The 21021-nt window shown below is 48.8% G+C and overlaps 1 protein-coding gene across 1 annotated transcript in view; it reads right to left on the bottom strand.

The window, feature by feature from the left end:
* The window catches only part of RASGEF1C (RasGEF domain family member 1C), a 38183-nt gene that overhangs the window by 6875 nt on the left and 10287 nt on the right, over positions 1 to 21021 (bottom strand). The window contains exons 5-11 of the mRNA XM_047092106.1: positions 20173 to 20247; positions 9629 to 9718; positions 7956 to 8058; positions 7387 to 7466; positions 7208 to 7303; positions 2472 to 2567; positions 512 to 635 (exon numbers count right to left, since the gene is read on the bottom strand). Coding sequence (XP_046948062.1) covers positions 512 to 635; positions 2472 to 2567; positions 7208 to 7303; positions 7387 to 7466; positions 7956 to 8058; positions 9629 to 9718; positions 20173 to 20247 — 664 coding nt within the window. The remainder of the gene's footprint in view (positions 1 to 511; positions 636 to 2471; positions 2568 to 7207; positions 7304 to 7386; positions 7467 to 7955; positions 8059 to 9628; positions 9719 to 20172; positions 20248 to 21021) is intronic.

Raw genomic sequence — 21021 nt, 5'->3', positions numbered from 1 at the left:
TGATCAGATGGGAATGCTGATTTACTGGAGGGCACAGACATTAATGGCACTCTAGAGAAAAGATGCCTCAGCACACACACACACACACACACACACACACACACAGGCATGCACGCACTCACACAAACATGCACACACCCCCAGCTGTGGAAAGACCCATGGGGAGCCCAGGGCTCTGCCTTCCCTATGTGAGCACAGGGAGGGTAGTTCTCACCATCTTGCTTATTTTACCAATGAAGGAAGTGGGTGGGACCGATGGTTTCAATTTATGATGCCCAGCAGCAGCCATACTGTGTCCAAGGGGAAGCCTGGCCCTGGGGACCCTGCAGGTCCCCAGCCTGCAGCTCCTCAGGCCCTGACTGGTGCTCAGCCTTCTCTGCTCCCTTTCACATCCAGCAAACATGGGCGTGATGCGTCCTGCTCGCAGCAGGGGCCCCATATGGAGATGTGACTAGGAGACCACCCCAGAGTCCCAGAGCTGGGGGTGACAGAGGCCATAGGGTCACCTTACCATCCTCGCTGAAGATAGGGGCGGTGTGCAGGTAGTGGGTGATGCTGGGGTCTTGCTCAAAGGGACATTCCACTTGTTTCCACGTGATGAACTCTCCAACCTGCTTGGCCAGCTCCAGAAATTTCTGCCAGGGTCATTGAAACACAAATGGGAGCCCCTTACCCCGCCTCCACCCCCCAGTGCCTGGAGGTCACCTGTGAGAGCGGGCCAGTCTCACTCATCTGTCCCTGGGGGCCCACTCCTGGGCAGGGCAAGGCAGAGCACTGGGCAGTAAATGACAGACCCCCCATTAGGAAACCTGGGTGTTCGCCACATCTCTTCATTCCCTCTGTGGAATCTGGGGAGAGAGAGCATCTAGGGCCAGGTCATCGGCAAGCAGCACATCCAGCGAGAGGCGAGTATTACTCTAGTTTCATTCTTTTTCATGATTATCCCTGCGTTTGTTTATCTAGAGAATGATCCAAATAAATTTAAATAAATGTATTTAAGGAAGATTTAAGTGGATCCACTTAAAGCAGAATTTTATTTAAGTAAAATTTAAATACATTTATTTAAATTAAAAAAACATCTGTGCTGACTTAAAGAAGGCTTTTAAATGAACTGCCAGCATGAAGTCATGACCGGGTGGGAACGACCCTCTATGGCATCTTTCATCAGTCCTGGTGGCTGGCTCCAGCCCCCACTGCCCCTGCCCCAAATCTGGGGCCTCAGAAGCACTTTACAGTCTTGCCTTTCCTCCCTTGGTCTCAGGTCTGAGGACCAGTTTAAGAAGAGTGCAATACAGGGCTTTCCACAGCTGGTATGTGTGGGGTCTTCTGGAAAGTGTGATCTTGGGCTCCCGGACCCCTCTGTTAATTTAACCCAAGGCCAGCCTCCTCCATGTCACTTCCAGTCCGGACTGTCCTGGGGATGGGGCGCCCAGGCTCCCTGCTGGACTGGACTTCTCCCTGCTACACAGGTTCTCAGGGCTAACCAGGCCTGCAGGCAGCACAGGAAAGTCTGCCGGGGAGTCTGTGTGAGGCCCCAGAGCAGAGGCAGCTCCAGGCCAGAGGGCCCAGGTGTTGGGTGGGGGACCCACCAGCAGGGGATGCTGTCCCTATAGAGCCCTTGGTGGGCTCTGTGCCAAAGCCCTGTTTTAGAGAGGGAGAGACTGGGGCTCAGATAGCGCAGGGGCCAGCCCAGGACTGACTGTCCCTTGGTGTTGGAGGCTGGGTGGGGCCAGCACGAGTGTGGGCCAGCCTTCCTAGGGAGAAGAGTCTCCTCCTTCCTGCAGATTCGGGGGTTGTCACTGCTGCATGGCTGGCTTTGTCTGTCTGACTCAGTGACCACTTGCTGTCACTGCCCAGGGCTCTCAGGGCTCCTGGGCCTCAGCTCCCACCATGCCTAGCCCACCAGCCACTCCAAGATATGTGTGCTGGGTGGTCCCATGTGTGTGTGGGGAGGGTCAGCCTGCCTTTGCTTCTAAGGAGCTCAGGGACTGGAGAGCTGTGACCAAGGAATGCCCAGTCCACTGAGTATGGCCTGGGCCACCCTCTGTCTGGGAGGTCAAGGGGAGCTTCCTGGAGGAGGGGGACACTTGAGCTGATGGCAGTGAGTGTCTGCAGAGGGAGTAGAAATCTTTCCTTCTCTGCCCACACTGCTTGCCCACCTCCTCCTGTGCTCAGGGAGGCCTTCCCTGACACATGCCCTGTGCCCTGTGCGGGTCACAGCACCTCACCCATTGTCACTGTGGGTCCATGGGGCTTTCTCACAGCCTTGTGCTCTTCAAGGGCTGAAAATGAGTCTGCCTCACCTGTGGCGGGCAGTGGGGGATCAGTGCCTGCATGAGCCTCAGTCTCCTGTGGAAGGGGTGGGGTGGGGAGACCCTGATAATCCCGCCGTGATGTCTTGTGAACCGTGCCCCATTCGTCCGGTGCCCCTGCCCTGGGGGCTTTGATTGTCAGGGGCCCCTGGACTCTACCTCAAAGTTGACATGTCCATTGGGGAGGCGGTTGGCACAGCCCTCGTTCAGGAAGTAGATGTCTTTGATGAGCAGGCTGAAGAAGGGAATGACGATCTGGAAGAGAGAGGGTGCAGGTCAGCCCTCGGTCGGCAGGAAGCACAGGCCCCTTTACCCTAGCACCAGACTCTTTCTCCCCAGGCCCCATCAGACTCCAGTGCTGACTGAGCGCCTACTGTATACGCCCCCCCCCCCCACCGCTTCCCCGTGTTGGGGCTGAATGAAAGATGCATGGTCCTCATGCCCTTTGAACATTTCTTCCACTCTCCGCTGGGAGAGGCTGGTGGCGGTTCCCCTCGACCCTCCACCATCCAGGGATCTGCAGACCACCTGGTTCAAGTGTGCCAGGAGGACTTCAGGTGCATGCGGAGCCCACCATGAGATATGTATGGAAAGTGAGTCACCTGTTGTGAAATTCTGCAGCCTACTTTTTAAAATATATATTTCATGATTTGTCATTTTATGCCTTTCTTGATGCCTGAAGGAACAGACTTTGGAGCCTGGCCTGAGTAGGGCAGGGGTCTCTGCGTATCACTGCCTGGATGTCTCATTTCTCCTTCCCTGCTCTGCACATGCCAACTCCTGGCCCCTAGGGAAGGGACACCCACTGCTGACAGCTCTGGCGACCCGAGGGGAGCTGGCTGGGTGCACGCTGCTGCGGTGGGTTGGACTGTGTCCCCCCAAAAGATATATTTGAGTCCTAAACCCTGGTGCCTGTGAATGGGACCTAATTTGGAGATAGTCTTTGCAGATGGAATCGAGTTAAGAGGAGGTCATACCGGATAGAATGACCTCTCCTCCAGTGACTGACGTCCTTGTGAAAAGAGGGAAATTTGGACACACACAGGAAGGAGAGCCATGTGAAGACAGAGGCAGAGATGGGAGTGATTTGGCCACTGGCCAAGGAACACCCAGGGCCATCAGAAGCTGGGAAAGGCAAAGAAGGATGCCCCCTTTGGAGGGAGCACGACCCAGACTACCTTGATTTTGGCATCTGGCCTCTAGAATGGGGAGACAATACATTTCTGTTGTTCTTTTCTTTTTATAATTTTTTAATGTTTATAAATTTATATATAACATTTATAAATGTTCATGTTTTTGAGAAAGAGAGACAGACCGTGAGTGGGGAAGGTACAGAGACAGACGGAGACAGAATCCAAAGCAGGCTCCAGGCTCTGAGGTGTCAGCATAGAGCCCAACGCGGGGCTGGAACTCATGAGCCGTGAGATCCTGACCTGAACCGAAGTTGGACACCCAACCAACTAAGCCACGCAGGTGCCCCTGTTCTTTTTTCATTTTTAAGTAGGCTTCACACCCAGTGCGGAGCCCAACACAAGGGCTTGAACTCATGACCCCAAAATCAAGACCTGAGCTGAGATCAAGTCAGATGCTTAACCAACTGCGCCACCCAGGCGCCCCAACATTTCTGTTGTTCTAAGCCAGTTCCCAGGGAACTAACACACCTGCTGTGCCCTCAGGCTCCAGAGCTGGGCATGTGCTGCCAGTCCGGCCAGGAGCGGACTTCAGCCCATCACCCTTGGGACCAGGCGCCAGGACCTGACATTTCTGGCTAACCCCTTATCTAAGTTGATAAAGGCTTTGAGATCAGGACCTGGGTATGACCACTCTGCACAGTACAGATGCATGGATGGCTCAGTGGGTCAAGGAAGATGGGAAACTGAGGCCCACACAGTGGCAGGGCCTGGCCCAAGGTCACCCAAGTGAGTGAATGCTGAGGCTGGGACCAGAGCCAGATTTAGCAGGGAGATGAATTGCCTGGTTTGTCCAGGGCTGAGGGGTTACATGAGATACAGTTTCAGTGCTAAAAGTGGAGCCATCCCAGGGAAACTGGGACAAACTGGTCACCTTAGATTTATGTCAACTCCTCAGACATTTGCTCAGGTCTTCACTGTGCTAGGTGCTGGGGCTTGGAGAAGAGTGAGGGTGTGTCAGACACATCCAGTGTAGTGGAGCCTTTTCCCTGAAGTCTTTGCTACCTATAGGCTGGGTTTAATTCCCATTTGGGCCCCTAAAGAGCCCTCCACTCATGCCCTTGTCACAGGGGCATTGGTGGCCGGCCTGAGTGCTCCGTTGTGCCAAGCTATACATGCATGGGGATCGAGTTTCATCTTAGCAAGTTCCGAGATGCAGGGTTCTATTACCCTAACTTACAGACAAGGAAGTCAAGACCCAGAGAGGTTAAGCAACTCATACAAGCTCACACAGCAGTAAGTAGCAGAGGAAGGACTAGCCCCTGTCCTGCTTGCTTTTTCACTGTGCCAGGAGGGAGAGCAGTCTCTGTGCATCTCCCTACGCCCACCACAGTGCTGAGCCCCAGGGCCAGGGTTGGGGCATGATGGCTGTGTTGGGTTGTAATGTGCCTGAAATGTTCCAGGACAGGGAGGGGATTAAGGGCAGTGGTCCTTGGGGACTCAGTGCAGGCTTCCTAGAGGGTGGACATTGGAACTGGTCCTCAAAGAGGCAGCATTTTCTGAGAACTTCTCACCATTTCTGCCTGCCCACATGGGCTCAGGCTACCATCCTATCAGGCTTTAGCATCCTGGCCGGTCTTCCTGCCCCCATGGGTTGACTGCAACCCACTGATGTTGTTTTCTGGAGCTAAGTGGTGGCAATAGGGGGTCAGCCAAAGAATCCTGTGTGGAGTGGGCCCCATCACAGAGATGGGGAGAAAGAGGGGCAGATAGGAACTAGCTATAGATAAGAAGAAAGCATAGAATGTTATGACCACTGAGACCTCCTGGCCTCAAAATTTCAGCTGTAGCAGTGAGGAACTGCGAGAGCATCAGCAAATATCCTTCCTTCCTTCCTTCCTTCCTTCCTTCCTTCCTTCTATCTGTCCCTCCATCCATCCGACCATTCATCCATCCATCTTCCAGTCTCCTATCCATTTATGAAGCACCTTCTGTGGGCCCAGCCGATGATCCATATCTCTTTGGACGTTAGAAGAGAATGCAGCAAAGTGAAAGGCACAGCTCTGTAAATCACCCACCTCGAGCCCCTGTACCCCAGAGCTGGAAGGGGGCTCAGAGTGCAGGAACGGGACATCACAGTCCACCCCACAGCCACCTGGTGAGCACGGATGGAAGAAAAATAGTGCAGAGTGCCACTGCCATAATTGACATCTTGGACCAAAGGTGGCAGCCAACTCTATTTGCCCCCACTCCACAGTCCCACTCCTGGGCCACAGGCGAGGACCTCTGTGACTGCCACACAGCACCTGAGCTCTGGGAATAAGACAAGGCCTGGTGGTGTGCTGGAGAGGCTGACTCCTGGTTTTGCCACCTACTTGCTGTGAGACTGGACAAGTGAGGTCTCCTCTCTGAGACTCAGTCTTCTAATCTGGGAAATGGCACTGCTAGAATCCACCCAGTAAGTAGTCATCAGAATTGAATGGAAGGGAGAGACAGAGTCAAGTAGTCCTCACGTGGTAGGTGTTCAGTGAAGCAAGGTCTCTGTCCCTGCCACTCTGGTTTTGCAGCTTCCTGGCTCCTGGGGGACAGGCTCACTTGCCCGGGATTTTGAGGTTCTGTCTCACTGAATGCTGCTCTCTGGCATCAGCCCTCCTCAGACCCAGAGCTGAAGGGCTCACAGCCTGAATAGGAAAGGCCAGCTGGATAGGAATAGCCATCAGTGGGGCCAGGGTCTGTGAACACCCACCCCCACCCCTGGGTGGGGGATGGAGGGCTGGGAGGGCCGGCTGGGTGGCACAAACGTGCAGGTCTTGGCTTGCTCCCCAGACTTAAAACCCTGGTAGCCATCTCATCTAATTCCACAGGGACTTTGAATTTCAAGAACAGCAACTTGTTCTCAAACTGGAAACAGACCTCCACAAACACGGCAGAGACCTAATTCTGCCAATATTCCTGCCAGGAGATCAGGCAGAAAAGGTCTTGGTGTTTCTTCCCCACGGATATAACTCTAATCATCGGGCTGGTGACAGGTTTTAAGCCAGAGGTTCCCCTCAATCCCAGGGCCCAGTTTCTTATATTGGAGGCCACCAGGAGAATTTGGGAGACAAATACAATTGATCAGGGTCAGCGAGGCCCCCAAATGCAAATGTATAAGAACAGAGCCTGTGAAAAGGCAGTTCTAGTGAGCGAGAAGCTTGGTTCAGTCATTGCCAAAACCGTGAATGTGATCTGAAGCTATATCAATGAAGGTATTGCGTTTAGAGTAAGGAGGTGTAAGACCCTATGTACTTGTAAACAATTTGATCTGAAACAGAAGGGACTCTGACAAGTCACACTCTTCAGGGACCAGAGATCCAAGTGGGGAGTGGACTGGAGACCGAGTATGGCGGGGCAGACCTGGGTTGTTGACTTAGGAGGGAGGGGAAGGGGACCCGGGGGCGCCGAAGGACTGGTGGGTAGAAGAGGGAGCAGCCTCATTCTGCATGGGTCTCCAGAGAGGACAACCCCAGCCCCATAAGGGAACACTTCCTACCAGCTAGAGCTGCGTGAGCATGGGCTGATCTGTTCTGTAAGGTGGTGAGTTCCCCAAATTGGAGGCAAAGAAGGAACATGGCTGCCTATACAGATGCTGTAGAAGGGCAGGGGTTTGGACCCAGTGACGTTGGAGTCGGCATAGAGGCTCTCTGATACAACCCATCTAGGCCAAGGTAGGGAGTAGGAAGGAGTAGGGAGGAGCTCTAAAGGCCAGGCAAGCCTCTGACCTACCTTCTCCCGGCTGCTGTGGGCAGTCAGGGAGCGGTGGGCTGCCCCTCGCAGGGCTGTCCTGTAGTTGCAGAAATTCCCTGTCGGGTCCATCTGGTGCTGGAAGGAGACAGGGAAGCATGTGGGGGAGCTGCATCCCAGGGTCGGCCAGTTCCAGCCGGCAGCCCAGCAGCCTTGCTTACCTCAAGGATGAAAAACTTGGCTGTCTTCACTTTGGCCCAGGTCTTCTTCAGCCTGGAGACAGGGCTCATGTTCATGCCGGCTGGAAGAGGGAGGGTCGAGCTAGGGGAGCGTCTCTGGGCTGCACAGTCTGCTTAATTCCCTAGGGCGGGAGGCCTGGGGGGTGGCCCCAGTTGGCCACCTGAACCAAGGTTGAGGCCTCTGCAGATGGCCCGATGGTGGTGTATGGGTGCTGGGGACACTGTGTCTGGGCGAACCGGCCCATGTGTGCAGGCCCCTGTCTCAGTCCCCGCCAAACTGGCCCCACACCATGACCAGGGTCTGCTTTGGGCCCCCCTGCTGTCCCTGGTTCTGGGGACACACTGTCCAGCCAAACACCCTGGCAAGGAAGGCCTCGGGGGGGGGGGGTCAAGTCTCCAGGACCTCTGGGGCAGGGGAGTATGGGCTCAGCAGCACCAACCTTGCTCAGAGGAGGGCCCTGGTTTCCCCCCACCCCGCACCCCACCCCTGGCTTGTCTGCATGTGCCTCTGGGGGCGCTCCCACGGGGACCGGGCCGGCTGGCCTACTCACAGATAATGGCCATCAGAGAGTTGAAGTTGCCAATGTTGAAGCACTCTCGGGCCACGTCAATGAAGAACTCCACCACCTGGGCCCTCTGCTTCTTCTTGGCCGGCTGGGGACAAGGCATCTGAGCCTTAGTGGTGACACGGCCCCACCCCGTCACTAGGCCAGTCCCTCATCAACATTCTCTCAACCCAGTTCACGGTGGAGACGCTTGATGCTGGGTAGTCTGCAGCCAGAGAGCTCAGGGTCTCTGCGCGTCCTCGGCAGAGCCAGCAGAGCCCAATGACGGGCTGCGGGGGAGGGGGTCTGACGGGACTCCATGGGGCATCCAGAGTGCTGAGGGGCTCTCCCTCCAAGACACTGCTCCTCCCTCCAGGCCCAGCTCCAGCATCCTCCCTGGCTCCCTCACCTGTCCCCCGTGCATTGAGCTTGCTCTCTCCACACTGGGGCTGCACGGACCCCGGCCCTGTCCCCAGAGTGGCCCCTCCACTGCTTCCTGTTGAATGACTGCATGACTTCACCTCCAGCTTGTGGCCAAGTGCTCGGGACCCTGACTTCTCTGATGGCTCCAAACAATGTCATCTCCTGGGCCGTCCTAGACTGAGGCACTGCCTGACTCCTGGGAGGGCTCAGTCCAGCTTTGCCTATGTAAAAACTGCCACCTGAGCTGCCAGGCCAGTGATGCAAATGCAGGAAGCAGATGGGCCCCGTGGAACCCTACCCTGTGTTCTTTCCATATGGATTTTGCCGGCTTGCTCTTACGTGCAGCAGTGGTCTTTACTGCCACAAGGAAGCATGAGACCTGCTGCCCAAACCCCGTTCAGAAAGCCTCCCACCTGAGGTCCTTCCTGTCCCTGTCAGGGTGTCTGTACAGTGGTGGAGATGGCTGAGCCTGGCGGGGATGGAGGCCAGGCATTTCAGCCCGCTGTGCGCGCCCAACAGGAAGCACTCCCAAGGCTGAGGCATCGCAGACCAGCTTCTCCTTCTGAGCAGGCCTGCCTCTGCCCCTTCTCTGCCCCTTACCCCAGTTTCCATCTCAGCATTTGCTTCCAGAGAGCCCCACCTGGCACCTGTGTTGCCTTCAGTCTTTCCTTCCCTGACACAAGTGGCCCCAGGGCCTCACCTGATGGTGACAGGGGGCTTGGAGGAGGTTCCTCTGCTCTAAGGAAGAGAAGAGGGTGGGCAGGGTCTGGCCCTGAGGGACCGTGACTTGGTGACAAGGGCACCTGGCTCAGTATTGATGTCTTCCTGCCTTCTGGGAGAAGCTGGAGACCTGGGCTTTGCATGTACAATCTCCCAGTTCTTAAAAGGTTGGGGCATTTCTACTCTAAATCCTGAGAGAGCCAAACACAGTGTGGCAGCAGGGCAGGCCACGCCACCCAAGGCAGATAGGAAGAGATGGGGGTGGGACCACTTGGCAGATCTGACTCCTTCAGCAAGCCATCTCTGACACTCTCTGTCAGAGTCCAGTGGATCCGTGCCAGGCTCCATCCAGAGAGAAATGTCACGGTAGGCAAGCTGGGTGGTGACACCTGGTATCCCAGAGAGGTGCCCAGCTTGGTCCCAGGCTTGGACACGGACAAGCTCAAGAGGCCCTTCTGGTTCCCTCCCAGGTGGGCTCCCTCAACCCCCACCACCTTTGGCTAAGCCAGGTCATACCCCCCCCGCTTTCTACGCACCATGCAGATCTCAGTCGCCACGAGGTAGCACAATCTGTTGAACCATTTCACATAAGCCTCCAGATTGTTGGTCTTGTCACTGAAACAAGGCTGGGAAAGACACAAGGATCATACTCAGTCTTTCTGTCAATAACTTGTGGAACATGGAGTCAGTTCATTGATCATTATTGTAGATAATCTGGAAACCGTTGAAACCTCAAAATCATCCACAAATACCAATGGTTTGAAGTGTATCCTTCCAGTCTTTTTTCTATATACTCGAAGATGTAAGTTAATATGATGCATATATATATATATATATATATATATGTATATGCATAGCTCCCCCACATCTGATTGTCATTTTTCATGGATTCTGTCTTTGTGAATCTGTCTGCTTCCTAAAAACGTATTTGTAGCCCCAAATCGCTACTCATGTCACTGTCACTTGCTGTCATTCATGGATATGTGCAGAGTGGCAAAAAATTTGACTTTGGCTCAGGTCACGATCTCACGGTTCATGGGTTCGAGCCCCACATTGGGCTTGGTGCTGACAGCTCAGAGCCTGGAGCCTGCTTCAGATTCTGTGTCTCCCTCTCTCTCTGCCCCTCCCCTGCTCATGCTGTCTCTCTGAAAAACAAATAAACATTAAAAAAAAATATTTGAGTCACTCAAAGTGCCTTTTTGTTCCCAGCAGAGGTTGAGCTGACACCCTGCCTTCTCGTTTCAGCTCCCCTACTGTGAAGAAACTGTCTTTTTTTTGTGGTCTGTTCAGTGTGATGGTGAGTTCCCTGCTTAACGTGGCTCCAAGCACAGTGCTGCAGTTCCTGAGCACATGAAGGTTGTGATGTGCCCTAACAAGAAAATATGTGTTAGGTAAGCTGCACTCAGACATGAATCATGAGTTCAATGTTATTGGAAGAACAATATATGTTAAATACGGTGTCTTTGAACAGAAACACGCACAATGCAAGGTGATGTATTGGCTGGTCAATGCAAATGTGGTGGGAGGCTTGCAAGGAACTTACCCCTGTATTTCCCTTAGGAGCAGTAGCATTTGCTAATTCTGTGTTCATGACAACTTCATGGATATAATCATGTTAAATTATGACAGTCAACTGTATGTATCTATCTGCACATAACTGTATATATGCTTCCATATTTTTCCACATGAACCTTTTCATGTGTCATAAAATATCCCTTGGAAACATAATTTTTCAATTGATGTGGAATATTCAGCTGTATAAATGTGCTGAAGTTTAAAAGATTTAACTTAACTTAAATATTCATGTTGAAATTGCCAGGGTAACTTTCAATAAGTAGAGGGGGAGATGGAATTGGGGATCTATTAATCCAAAAGAAGTAAAGAAAAGAGGAAAAAAGATAGGGAAGAGGTGGGAAGACAAGTCAAAGGTGCACAGAAAGTGGTAAAACCTGATCCATATATATCAGTAATTATAATTGCTGTTATTTTATTTTATATTATTTTATTTTACTTTATTTTATTTTATTTTTCAGTGTGTGTGTGTGTGTGTGTGTGTGCGTGAGCAGAGGAGAGGGGCAGAGGGAGAGAGAGAGAGAGAGAGAATTTTTTTCTTTTGGTTTATTTATTTTTGAGAGAGAGAGAGCATGAGCAGGGAAGGGGCAGAGAAAGACAGAGACACAGAATCCAAAGCAGGCTCCAGGCTCTGAGCTATCAGCACAGAGTCCCACACCGGGCTCTCATGAGCCATGAGATCATGACCTGAGCTGAAATCAGATGCTTTAACCAACGGAGCCATACAGGTGCCCAGAATCATTTTTTTTTAATGTTTGTTTATTTTGAGAGGGGGAGGGGCACAGAGAGAGAAGGAGAGAGAACTCCAAGCAGGCTCCATGCTGTCAGTGCAGAGCCCGATGTGGAGCTCAATCCCACCATGAACCATGAGATCATGACCTGAGCTGAAATCAAGAGTTGGATCCTTAACAGACTGAGCCACCCAGATGCCCCGAGAGACAGAATTTTAAGCAGGCTCTGCACTCAGTGCAGACCCTGACTCGGGGCTTGATCCCATGACCAGAAGAAATCAAGAGTTGGATGCTCAACCAACTGAGCCAGTTGTCCCAATTGCTGTAATTTTAAAACCCCAGCTACTTGCTATTTTCAAGTGGGACACCCCAAATCCAAAGATATAGGTTAAAAAAATGGAAAAATATATATGAAAAATATCACATAGTTGTACTAATATTAGACAAAATAGATTTTAAGGCAGGAAAAAAGACTCTAGGGCAAAAAGCATCAGAGAAGATTAAAGGGTAACCACATAATGGTAAAAGTTTGATCAATTGAGGGTATGTCACAAGTCCAAACTTGCTTGCGCCTAACAACATAGCTTCAAAATATGAAGGCAAATGCAGTCAGAAAGTAAACCTCTTTATAGGGAGAAATCACATCTTCTTGCCACAGTGGAAGATTTTCACACATTGGCAGTAATCCATAGATTATGGAGACAAACAAGACAGTATAAATATAAATTTGAGCAACACAATTTACATAGTTGAAGTAATGGACAGATATGGAAGCCTGTCTACCCTCCACCCTATGAGAATGTGCATTCTTTTCAAATAGTCGGAAATCTAAAAACACATTTTAAAATAATCTATGGGTCAAAGATGAAATCGTCGCGGAAATTAAAACAAGAACGAAAATGTTGAAAAACAAAATGTGGAGGATGCAAACAAAAAATATATTTAGAAAGAAATGGATAGTCTTTCATGCTTTTATTAGAACAGGGCCTCCTGGGTGGCTCAGCTGGTCGGTGTCTGACTCTTGATTTTGGCTTGCGTTATGATCTCGTGTTGTGAGATTGAACCCTGCATCAGGCTCCATGCTGAGCAGGAAGCCTGTTTAGGATTCTCTCTCCCTGCCCCTCCCCCACTCACGCTTGCACACGTGTGCTCTGTCTCTCAAAAAGAAAAAAAGAAGAAGAAACGATAACAACAGGCTGAATATCCAACAATAAAAAATAATTAGAAAAGGAAAAAGAAAGAAAGAATCCAAAGCTTTCTGGATTTTTGGATTTCTACTTTCTTTAAAGTAGATGGAGGGAAATAATAAAGATTAGAGAAAAAAAATAAAATAGTAAAGAAAGATGCAACACATAGGATCAAGGAAGCTAGAAGCTCTTTATTTGAAAAGACTAACAAAATTGAACACTTAGCAAGAGGGATGACGGAACAAGGATGGATGTAAGTACAGAGAATATTAGAGGTGAGTATGACTTGTTTGTTTAAAACAAACAAGGAAAATCTTGAATCAGTACATGAAAGTCTTCCCTAAATGGAAATAGCAGGCCCACATGGTTTCGCTGGCAAATTCTAGCCCAATGATCCAAGAGGAGGAAATTCAGTCTTTTATACAGAAGAGAGAACAGGGAAAGAGAAAATAAAGACGAGAAAAGAAGAGGGGCAGGCAGGAAAATAAGACCGTCTCATGATTAGAGCTGCAAGAATCCTAAACAAAACAAGAGCAAACGGAATCTTAGGATGTACAAAAAAGATAACGATCACGACCCGATTTCATATATCCCAGAAATGCAAGAAGGGGGGGGGCTCCACATTGGAAAAAAAACGACTAATACAGTAAGTAGTTCCCCCCTTAACTGTGGTTTGTTTTCTGTGGTTTCAATTACCTGCCATTGAGCAAGGTCTGGAAGCAAGATGATCCTCCTTCTGACATAAGGTCAGTAGTAGCCTAATACCACGTCATTGGGCCTACATCATTCACCTCCCTTCATCTCCTCACGTAGGCATTTTATCATCTCACATCATCACAAGAAGGGTGAGTGCAGTGTAATAAGATATTTTGAGAGAGAGAGGCCACATTCACACAACTTTTGTTATAGTATGTTATTATAATTGATCTATTTGATTATTAGTTGTTATCTCTTACTGTGCCTGATTTATAAACTTCATTATAAGTATGTATGTATAGGAAAAAACATAGTATAGAGTTCAGTACCATCCGTGGTTTCAGGCATCTGGGGTTTTGGAGTATATACCCTGTGGATAAAGAGGGAGCCTACTGTATAAATAATCACTTAACAGTTTAAAAGAGAAGAGAACCTAGGGTCAATCGATCCAGAAAAAGTAGTTGACAGGGGCACCTGGGTGGCTCAGTTGGTTAAGCGTCTGACTCTTTAATTTCGGCTCAGGTCATGATCTCACGGTTTTGTGAGTTCAAGGCCCATGTCAGGTTCTGCACTGGCTCTGCAGAGCCTACTTGGGATTCTCTCTTTCCTCTCTGCCCCTCCCCAGCTCATGTTCTCTGTGTCTCTCTCAAAATAAATAAATAAACTTAAAAAACATTAAAAAAAAAAAAAAGAAAGAGTAGTCAATAAAATACAACAACCATTCATGATAAGAACTCTCTGCCAAGTAGGACCAGGATACTGCCTTAAGCTGATAAGGGACATCTAAAAAAATGACCTTATAGTAAACACCATACTCTATTGTGACCTGTTAAAAGCATTCTGTTTAAAATCAGGACAAAAGAAGGATGCCGGGTAGCAACACTTCTATTTAGCATTTTACCAGAGGTCCTAGTTAGCATAATAAGCAAGAAAGAGAAATTCTTATTAGTCAGAATTAGCAGGGCTATTCTGCAGTAACTAATAATCCCAACATTTCAGAGTTTTAAAAACTAGGATCCGTCTGTCATGTCGATTTCCTATCAGTGAGGATTCTTTGTATGGCTACCATAGAAATAAAAAGAATAAGGATTGGAGTGGTGCCTGGGTGACTCAGTTGGTTAAGCGTCCAACTTCGGCTCGGGTCATGATCTCATGGTTCGTGAGTTCAAGCCCCATGTCAGGCTCTGTGCTGACACTGCAGAGCCTGCTTGGGATTCTCTTTCTCCCTCTCCCTCTGCCCCTCCCCTGCTCATGCTCTCTGTCTCTCAAAAATAAATGATAAAAAAATATGCATAAAGTACTCAGAGGAAAAAAGTCTAACAAAATCTGTTTAATATTTTTATGGAGAAAGTTATAAAGCATTAGAAAGGTATTACAGAGGGGTGCCTGAGGGGCTCAGTAGTTTAAGCATCCGTCTTTGGCTCAGGTCATGATCTCATGGCTCATAGGTTTGAGTCCTGCGTCGGGCTCTGTGCTGACAGCTCAGAGCCTGGAGCCTGCTTCAGATTCTGTGTCTCCCTTTCTCTGCCCCTTCCCCACTCATGCTCTGTCTCTCTCTCAAAAATAAATAAAAATTAAAAAAAAAGAAAGGTATTACAGAGTAGATCTAAGTAAATGGAGGGACCCACCATTTGTATGGATTGGAGGACTTATTATCATGAAGATGATAATTCTTCCCAAACTGGTCCACATGTCATATATCTTAACAAAATCACGGTAGGATTTTTCATTGAATTTGACAAAGGATGTAAAAAGTCAAACAGAAAAACAGAAGGCAAGGGCACCTGGGTGGCTCCGTCGGTTAAGCACCCGACTCTTGATTTCAGCTCAGGTCATGATCTCTCAGTTTGAGTTCAAGCCCCCATGTTGGGCTCTGCTGACAATGCAGAGTCTGCTTGAGATTCTCTCCCTCTCTCTCTGCCCCTCTCCCACTTGCATGTATGCACACACACACTCTCTCAAAATAAATAAACTTAAAAAAAGAAAAAAGAAAAACAAAGGGCCAAGAACAGCTAAGCCACCCCTAAAGAAGAACAGGAGAATTTACTTGACTAGACAGCGAGACTGATCATACAACTATAAAAATGAAGACTATGTAGGGGTGCCTGGGTGCCTCAGTCGGTTAAGCGTCCAACTTCAGCCCAGGTCATGATCTCGCGGTCTGTGGGTTCGAGCCCCGCGTCGGGCTCTGTGCTGACAGCTCAGAGCCTGCAGCCTGTTTCAGATTCTGTGTCTCCCTCTTTCTCTGACCCTCCCCTGTTCATGCTCTCTCTCTGTCTCAAAAATAAATAAATGTTAAAAAAATTTTTTAAAAAATGAAGACTGTGTATATTGACACAGAGATAGAAAAATTGATCAGGGAAACAGAAGAGACAGTCCAGGAATGGATCTACACGTGTGTGGAAACCTGACACACGATAGTGACAGAACTGTCTGGGCATATTGGTGGGCAAGGCAATCCATAAATTATGGTGTAGGAACAATTCCTATTTGTGTGGAAAACCATGAACATGGATCCCCACCTCAATCCATAGCCACAGAGTGAATTTCAAATCCAAGACTTAAATGTGAGGGGCAAAAGTTTTAAAACTTCTAGAGGAAAACATTGGAAATTATCTTCATGACCTGGGTAGGGAGTAGGGAGGGATTTCTTTACTACCTCCCCAAAACCTAACTGACAAAAAATAATCACCTACTACATATTTAAAAAAAACAAAAACAAAACAACTCATTAAAAAAAAAAAAGCTCTTGATAATCCTTAAGAAAAAGCCAAATCACCAAAAGAAAACTGGCATTTCATAGAAAACAAGAATGTCCAAAACACATGAAAAGATGTTCCACTTAATAGCTTGACATTTAAAAGTCTGACAATTTGAGGGGCGCCTGGGTGGCTCAGCCAGTTAAGCATCCAACTCTTGGTTTCGGCTCAGGTCATGACCTCACAACTTGTAGTTTCGAATCCCACATTGGGCTCTGCACTGACAGCAGGGAGCCTGCTTGGGGTTCTCTGTGTCCCTCTCTCTCTGCCCCTCCCCTGATTTCTCTTTCTGTCTCTGTCAAAAATAAATAAGCATTTAAAAAAAAAAGGTGGGACAGTTTCACGTGTCAGTGAGGGTGTGAAGCAAGAATGCCTCCCTGCCGGTAGCGCGAACGGGCATTGCCTGGTAAGGCTGGCCATGGGCCCAGCCTGTGACACAGTGCTTTCTGTCCTAGATATATTGTGGAGCCTAGGGCACAACTATTTTCATATTCATACAATGTCATTGTCTTTTCATTGTGTTGACATTTGCACTGACGTGTAAAAGAAAATCGTGTAAAATGGCTTCCCTCTTAGCCCGAAGCAAGGCAGAGTCACCAAGCCATAATCAGTGGTCATTGTGTTCCTCACTATCACACGTTCGAGGTCAAAGAAAAGAAGTGAGTGTGACTTCAGAATGTCCTTGAGGAGGCAAACATTTCAATTTTATTAAATCTCCATCCTTGTGTACACATCTTTTGGGTATTTTTTTTTAATTAAAAAATTTATTTTTGGGGCGCCTGGGTGGCGCAGTCGGTTAAGCGTCCGACTTCAGCCAGGTCACGATCTCCCCGTCCGTGAGTTCGAGCCCCGCGTCGGGCTCTGGGCTGATGGCTCAGAGCCTGGAGCCTGTTTCCCATTCTGTGTCTCCCTCTCTCTCTGGCCCTCCCCCGTTCATGCTCTGTCTCTCTCTCTGTCCCAAAAATAAATAAACGTTGAAAAAAAAAAAAAAAAATTAAAAAAAAAATTTATTTTTATTTTTTAAATTATTTTTGAGAGAGAGAGAGAGAGAGAGAGAGAAAACATGAGTGGGGGAGGGGTGGAAAGAGAGGGAGACACAGGATCCAAAGCAGGTTCCAGGCTCCAAGCTGTCAGCACAGAGCCCAACACGGGGTTCGAACGCACACACTGTGCGATCATGACCTGAGCCGAAGTTGGATGCTTAATGACTGAGCCACCCAGGTGCCCCTCTTTTTGGTGTTCTAAGTGACTAAACACAAAACACTTCTGATGCATACAGAATTCAGGTCTTGAGGAAAAGCACTGGTGTGATTGGCTTGTGAGAAGAACTGGCCACTTTTCTCAGGAGACACCATTTTTAATCAAAAGAAGAACTGACCAACTATGGTTTTTCAGACTTCAGTATTTGGCTAATATTTTCTTGAAAATCAACAAGATGAGTCTGTCACTTCAAGGAAGCAATTGATAGTATTTGTTGCCAATGATAAAATTCAAGTTTTTAAGAGAAGGTTTGGAACTTGTAAAACATGTATCTGTCTCTGTGACCTTGACAGTTTTCCAATACTCAAGGGCTGTTTTGGAGGGATGAGATCAGTAGTGATGTCAATGGATATGATTTTAAAATATTGTATGATGAGGGGTGTGTGGGTGGCTCTGTCCATTAAGTGTCTGACTTTGGCTCAGGTCATGATCTATGGTTCATGGGTTTGAGCCCCAGGTTGGGCTTCAAGCTGACAGCACAGCGCCGGTTGGGATTCTCTCTCTCTCCCTCTCTCTCTGCCCACCTCCCTCTCCCTTAATAAACTTTAAAGAAAAAAAAGGATTTAAAAAATATTGTATGATGAAAGGTACCAACATTTGGAAGATCTGCCTGATTCAGTCAACTCCTATTTTCCAAATGACCAACGTATGATGTTATAAAATCATGCATGAGCAAAAGATACATTCCGGATGCAAGACGAATCAATAGATTTCAATGTAATAGAGTGCAGAAAGTCCATGGATATATTTTCAGATTCCAAATTGCAATTAATCTTAAAAAACTACCACCTGCTGAGTTTTTAGCATAGTATCAAGGAAAAATACTCACAATCATCTGAAAAGGCTTAAAATACCATTCCCTTTTCCAACTACATATTTGTGGGAGGTTGGATTTTCAACCAAAATAATGTGGAGTGATGTGTTAAGAGATTGAATGCAGAAGCAGATAAGAGAATACAACTGTCTTTTAGTTATGTTGGTCATTATTGAGATTTGTTAAAATACTATAAAACAATGCCACTCTTCTCAATTTTTTTTTACTTTGGAAAATCTAGTTAAAATATATTACTTATGTGAACCTATACTAGGTTGTTATTGCTAATTTGAATAAATAAATATCTCTAAAAGTTACTGTTTTTTTTTAAGGTTTATTTATTTTGAGAGAGAGAGTGAGCATGAGCAGGGGAGGGGCAGAGAGAGAGGGAGAGAAAGAATCTCAAGCAGACTCCATGTTGTCAGCGCAGAGCCCGATTAGGGGCTCTATCTCAGAAACCACGAAATCATGACCTGAGCTGAAATCAAGAACCATCCGCTTACCCGACTGAACCACCCAGGTGCTCCTAAAATTTACTGGTTTTATGGCTAATATGATGAATATCGGTAGATATAATCTCCATAATCAAAAGTTCTTTGGGGTCCTTCATACTTTTTAAGAGTATAAAAAAGGCCGTAAGACCAAGTCATCTGAGAATTGATGCCCTAGAAAAATATGCCCTGATGTATATGAAAACTTGTAAGTGTTCGTAGCAGCAGGATCTATACTAGCAGGAGGCTGGAAAGACCACACATGTTCCTCTACCATAGAGTGGGTAAAGAGAGGTCACTGCAATCTTGACGTGGTTCACAATAAAAAAGTGATACTTGGATATGGCCAAAAACCCAAACCCAAACCCAAATGTAAAAAACAATCTGCTATGAGTGGCAAAGTCTCCTTCCTACTCCGCCTGCCCGACCCCCGACACCCCTCTGGTTTTCCTAGAGATCGTCTACATGCATGTGCTGTGCAAGCAGACATGTATCATGAACCCTCCTTTTTGTTGTCACACGAATGGTCACATCCTCTTTGTCACTGCTCTTCGCTCTTGCTTTTTGTCTCTACAGCGGGTCTGGGGGATTATTCTATTCTTCCAGTTGTTCTCATTCTTTGTAAGGGTCGCACAGCATTCCATGTGTGGAGGTACCGTGATGTAATCCAGCCCCCATAAGGTAGTTCGCTTCCGGCCTTTGGCCATAATAGCCACAGTATATCCCAAATATCTTAACGCATACATCTTTGTGTACATGGGTGTGTACATCTGTAGGATAAGTTATGAGGCATGGGAAGTTGAGGTCAAGGGTGTACATGTTAAGTGTTGGTGTGATTGCCAAGTGGCTCCCCAAAGCGATCATGCCAATTTCACCCCCTACCAGACGTATGTGAGGGTGTCCCTTTCCCTACACACCCACAACGTTTAATCTTTGCTTATCTGAGAGGTGAAAAGGAATTCATATTTAGTTGCTCTTCTTTTATTAGGTCAGAGAGGAGAGGACAACAGTGTTTCCAGTTCTGATTAGAATTGAACCCGGTTGATAAGCACCAAGCACCCTGCTGGTTGGGCTCTGAGGGAGGAGGGGCAAACCCGAGATCCGGTGTGCAGATGCTGTCTGTAGCACATGGCCCAGGGGCCACTGCACCACTTGGGAGAGCACACGTTTACCTTTCTTGGGCAGTGGGCACTAGCATGCACTACCCCGGGTGGCCACTGGAGGGCACCAGTGCCCACCGAAACGCGCAGGGAGAGCATGGGGGTCTTGGAGAGCATCTGGTGCGCCCTCCACTTTCCTTCTCACCCAGGGCCTTGGCTCTGCCCCTCCCCTCCACCCTCCCTGGGTAGGTGACCAGCTGGCTTCCCCAGGACTCCGGGACTGTCGGGGTTCGAGGTCCTTTGGCTGGGTGGCAAGCTGGAGGGACACAGGTCGAGTGGACACAGCCCCTCCAAGCCCATCTGCTCTACTCTGGGCCTCTCCGAAGCTCCTGCTGACACTCGTGACATTCCCCAGAGGGACCAGTGGGTGGGGGGGATGCTGCTGGGACAGCCGTCCAAGGGCCTTCTACCTTTGTGCTGGCCAAAGGATCCTTGTTCACAAAAGCCTGGACAAACTCCTCAGGCCCGATGTGTCGTAGGCGTTCCTGCACCAGAAGGGAGAGGAGGAGTCGGGAAAGGGGGGAAGGTATGGAGAGGGTGCCCACTGGGGGCCTGGCATGGTGCTCCTGTGGGCTCCCTCCCTCTCAGCCCACCCAAAAGGGTCTCTGGACACCTGTCCTTCTCACTAGGGCTCCACAACCCCTATACTGATTTGTCACGGAGCTCAAAACCAACCTGAAGGAGGCGCCCTGCCTTTCCCATGCCCAGGGGCTGCCATGGTTCATGGGGGGCAGGAAGCAATGTCCCCATGGGTGTGTGATACCCAGGAAACTAGGCTCAAAACTGGGTAATTGAAATGACCAGCTCCCTCCAGGGGAGGCCTGGTAGCTAAGAGCATGGGGTCTGGGTCAGAATTAAATCCCGGCTCTGTCCCTTCTACTGTGTGACTTCTGGCAAGTCACTTAACATCTCTGGACCTTGGTTTCCTCATTTGTGCAAAGAGGAGAATAACAGTGCCTACCGGGCAGGGTGGTGGGAAGACAAAATACAACAGCACACCTCACATGTTGAATCTAATGCCAGAAAGCAGTAAGGGGGCCATAAATGGTGGAGGTTTAAAAGAGAAGAAACCTATCCCCCCACTTCCCCCTCTCTCTCTGGGGCAGGCCCCTTACCCTCTGCATCTATAGGGACTCCACCATGCTGGAGGCTAGGCTGGGGTATCCCCTTCACAAGCAGGAAGGCCTATATGGACTCCTCTGGGAAGCTAGGGTGGGTGCAGTGTGTCTGTGAGTCCTGGCTGGGGAAACTCAGGCCCT

This window comes from Lynx rufus, unplaced genomic scaffold, assembly GCF_022079265.1.
Source record: "Lynx rufus isolate CCGP_SWC_20201006 ecotype Redwood Valley unplaced genomic scaffold, mLynRuf1.p SCAF_1, whole genome shotgun sequence".
NCBI lineage: Eukaryota > Metazoa > Chordata > Mammalia > Carnivora > Felidae > Lynx > Lynx rufus.
Note: the sequence above shows the minus strand (reverse complement) of the source record. Positions and strands in the feature narration are given on the sequence as shown.